Source organism: Buceros rhinoceros, unplaced genomic scaffold (assembly GCF_000710305.1).
Source record: "Buceros rhinoceros silvestris isolate BGI_N320 unplaced genomic scaffold, ASM71030v1 scaffold20643, whole genome shotgun sequence".
Classification (NCBI taxonomy): Eukaryota; Metazoa; Chordata; class Aves; order Bucerotiformes; family Bucerotidae; genus Buceros; species Buceros rhinoceros.
Genome location: NW_010404448.1, coordinates 992 through 1,323, shown reverse-complemented (window position 1 = coordinate 1,323; position 332 = coordinate 992). Strand labels below are relative to the sequence as shown.

General features: G+C 66.3%; 1 protein-coding gene across 1 annotated transcript in view; it reads right to left on the bottom strand.

The window, feature by feature from the left end:
* Window positions 1-332, bottom strand: part of LOC104491048 (signal transducer and activator of transcription 5B-like) — a gene marked incomplete at its 5' end in the record, with an annotated part of 3,468 nt that overhangs the window by 2,156 nt on the left and 980 nt on the right. Inside the window, 2 exon segments of the mRNA XM_010133406.1 lie at window positions 1-41; window positions 166-258. Coding sequence (XP_010131708.1) covers window positions 1-41; window positions 166-258 — 134 coding nt within the window.

Sequence of the window (332 nt, the reverse complement as noted above, 5' to 3'; positions counted from 1 at the left end):
GGCCACTGCACCTTGTCGGGCACGGCGAAAGGCACGCGGCCCTGGGGACACAGAGCGGGTCAGCACCCAGCTCTGCCCAACACCTCCGCGCACAGAACCCTTGGGAGACTGAACCCAGCTCCCACAGCCTGTCCCGTCCTGTGCCCCCACAGCGCTGGCACTCACAGGCTCGGCGAAGGCATTGTCCCAGAGCACGGTGGCTGTGGCATTGTTGTCCTGGCTCCCGTGCACGATCACCACCACAGGCAGGGACAGCGTCTGCCGGAAGGAAGGAGACTAGGATGGTCTGTGGGGCACCATGGGAGCATTGCCCATGGGCACCCCTGGGCCAC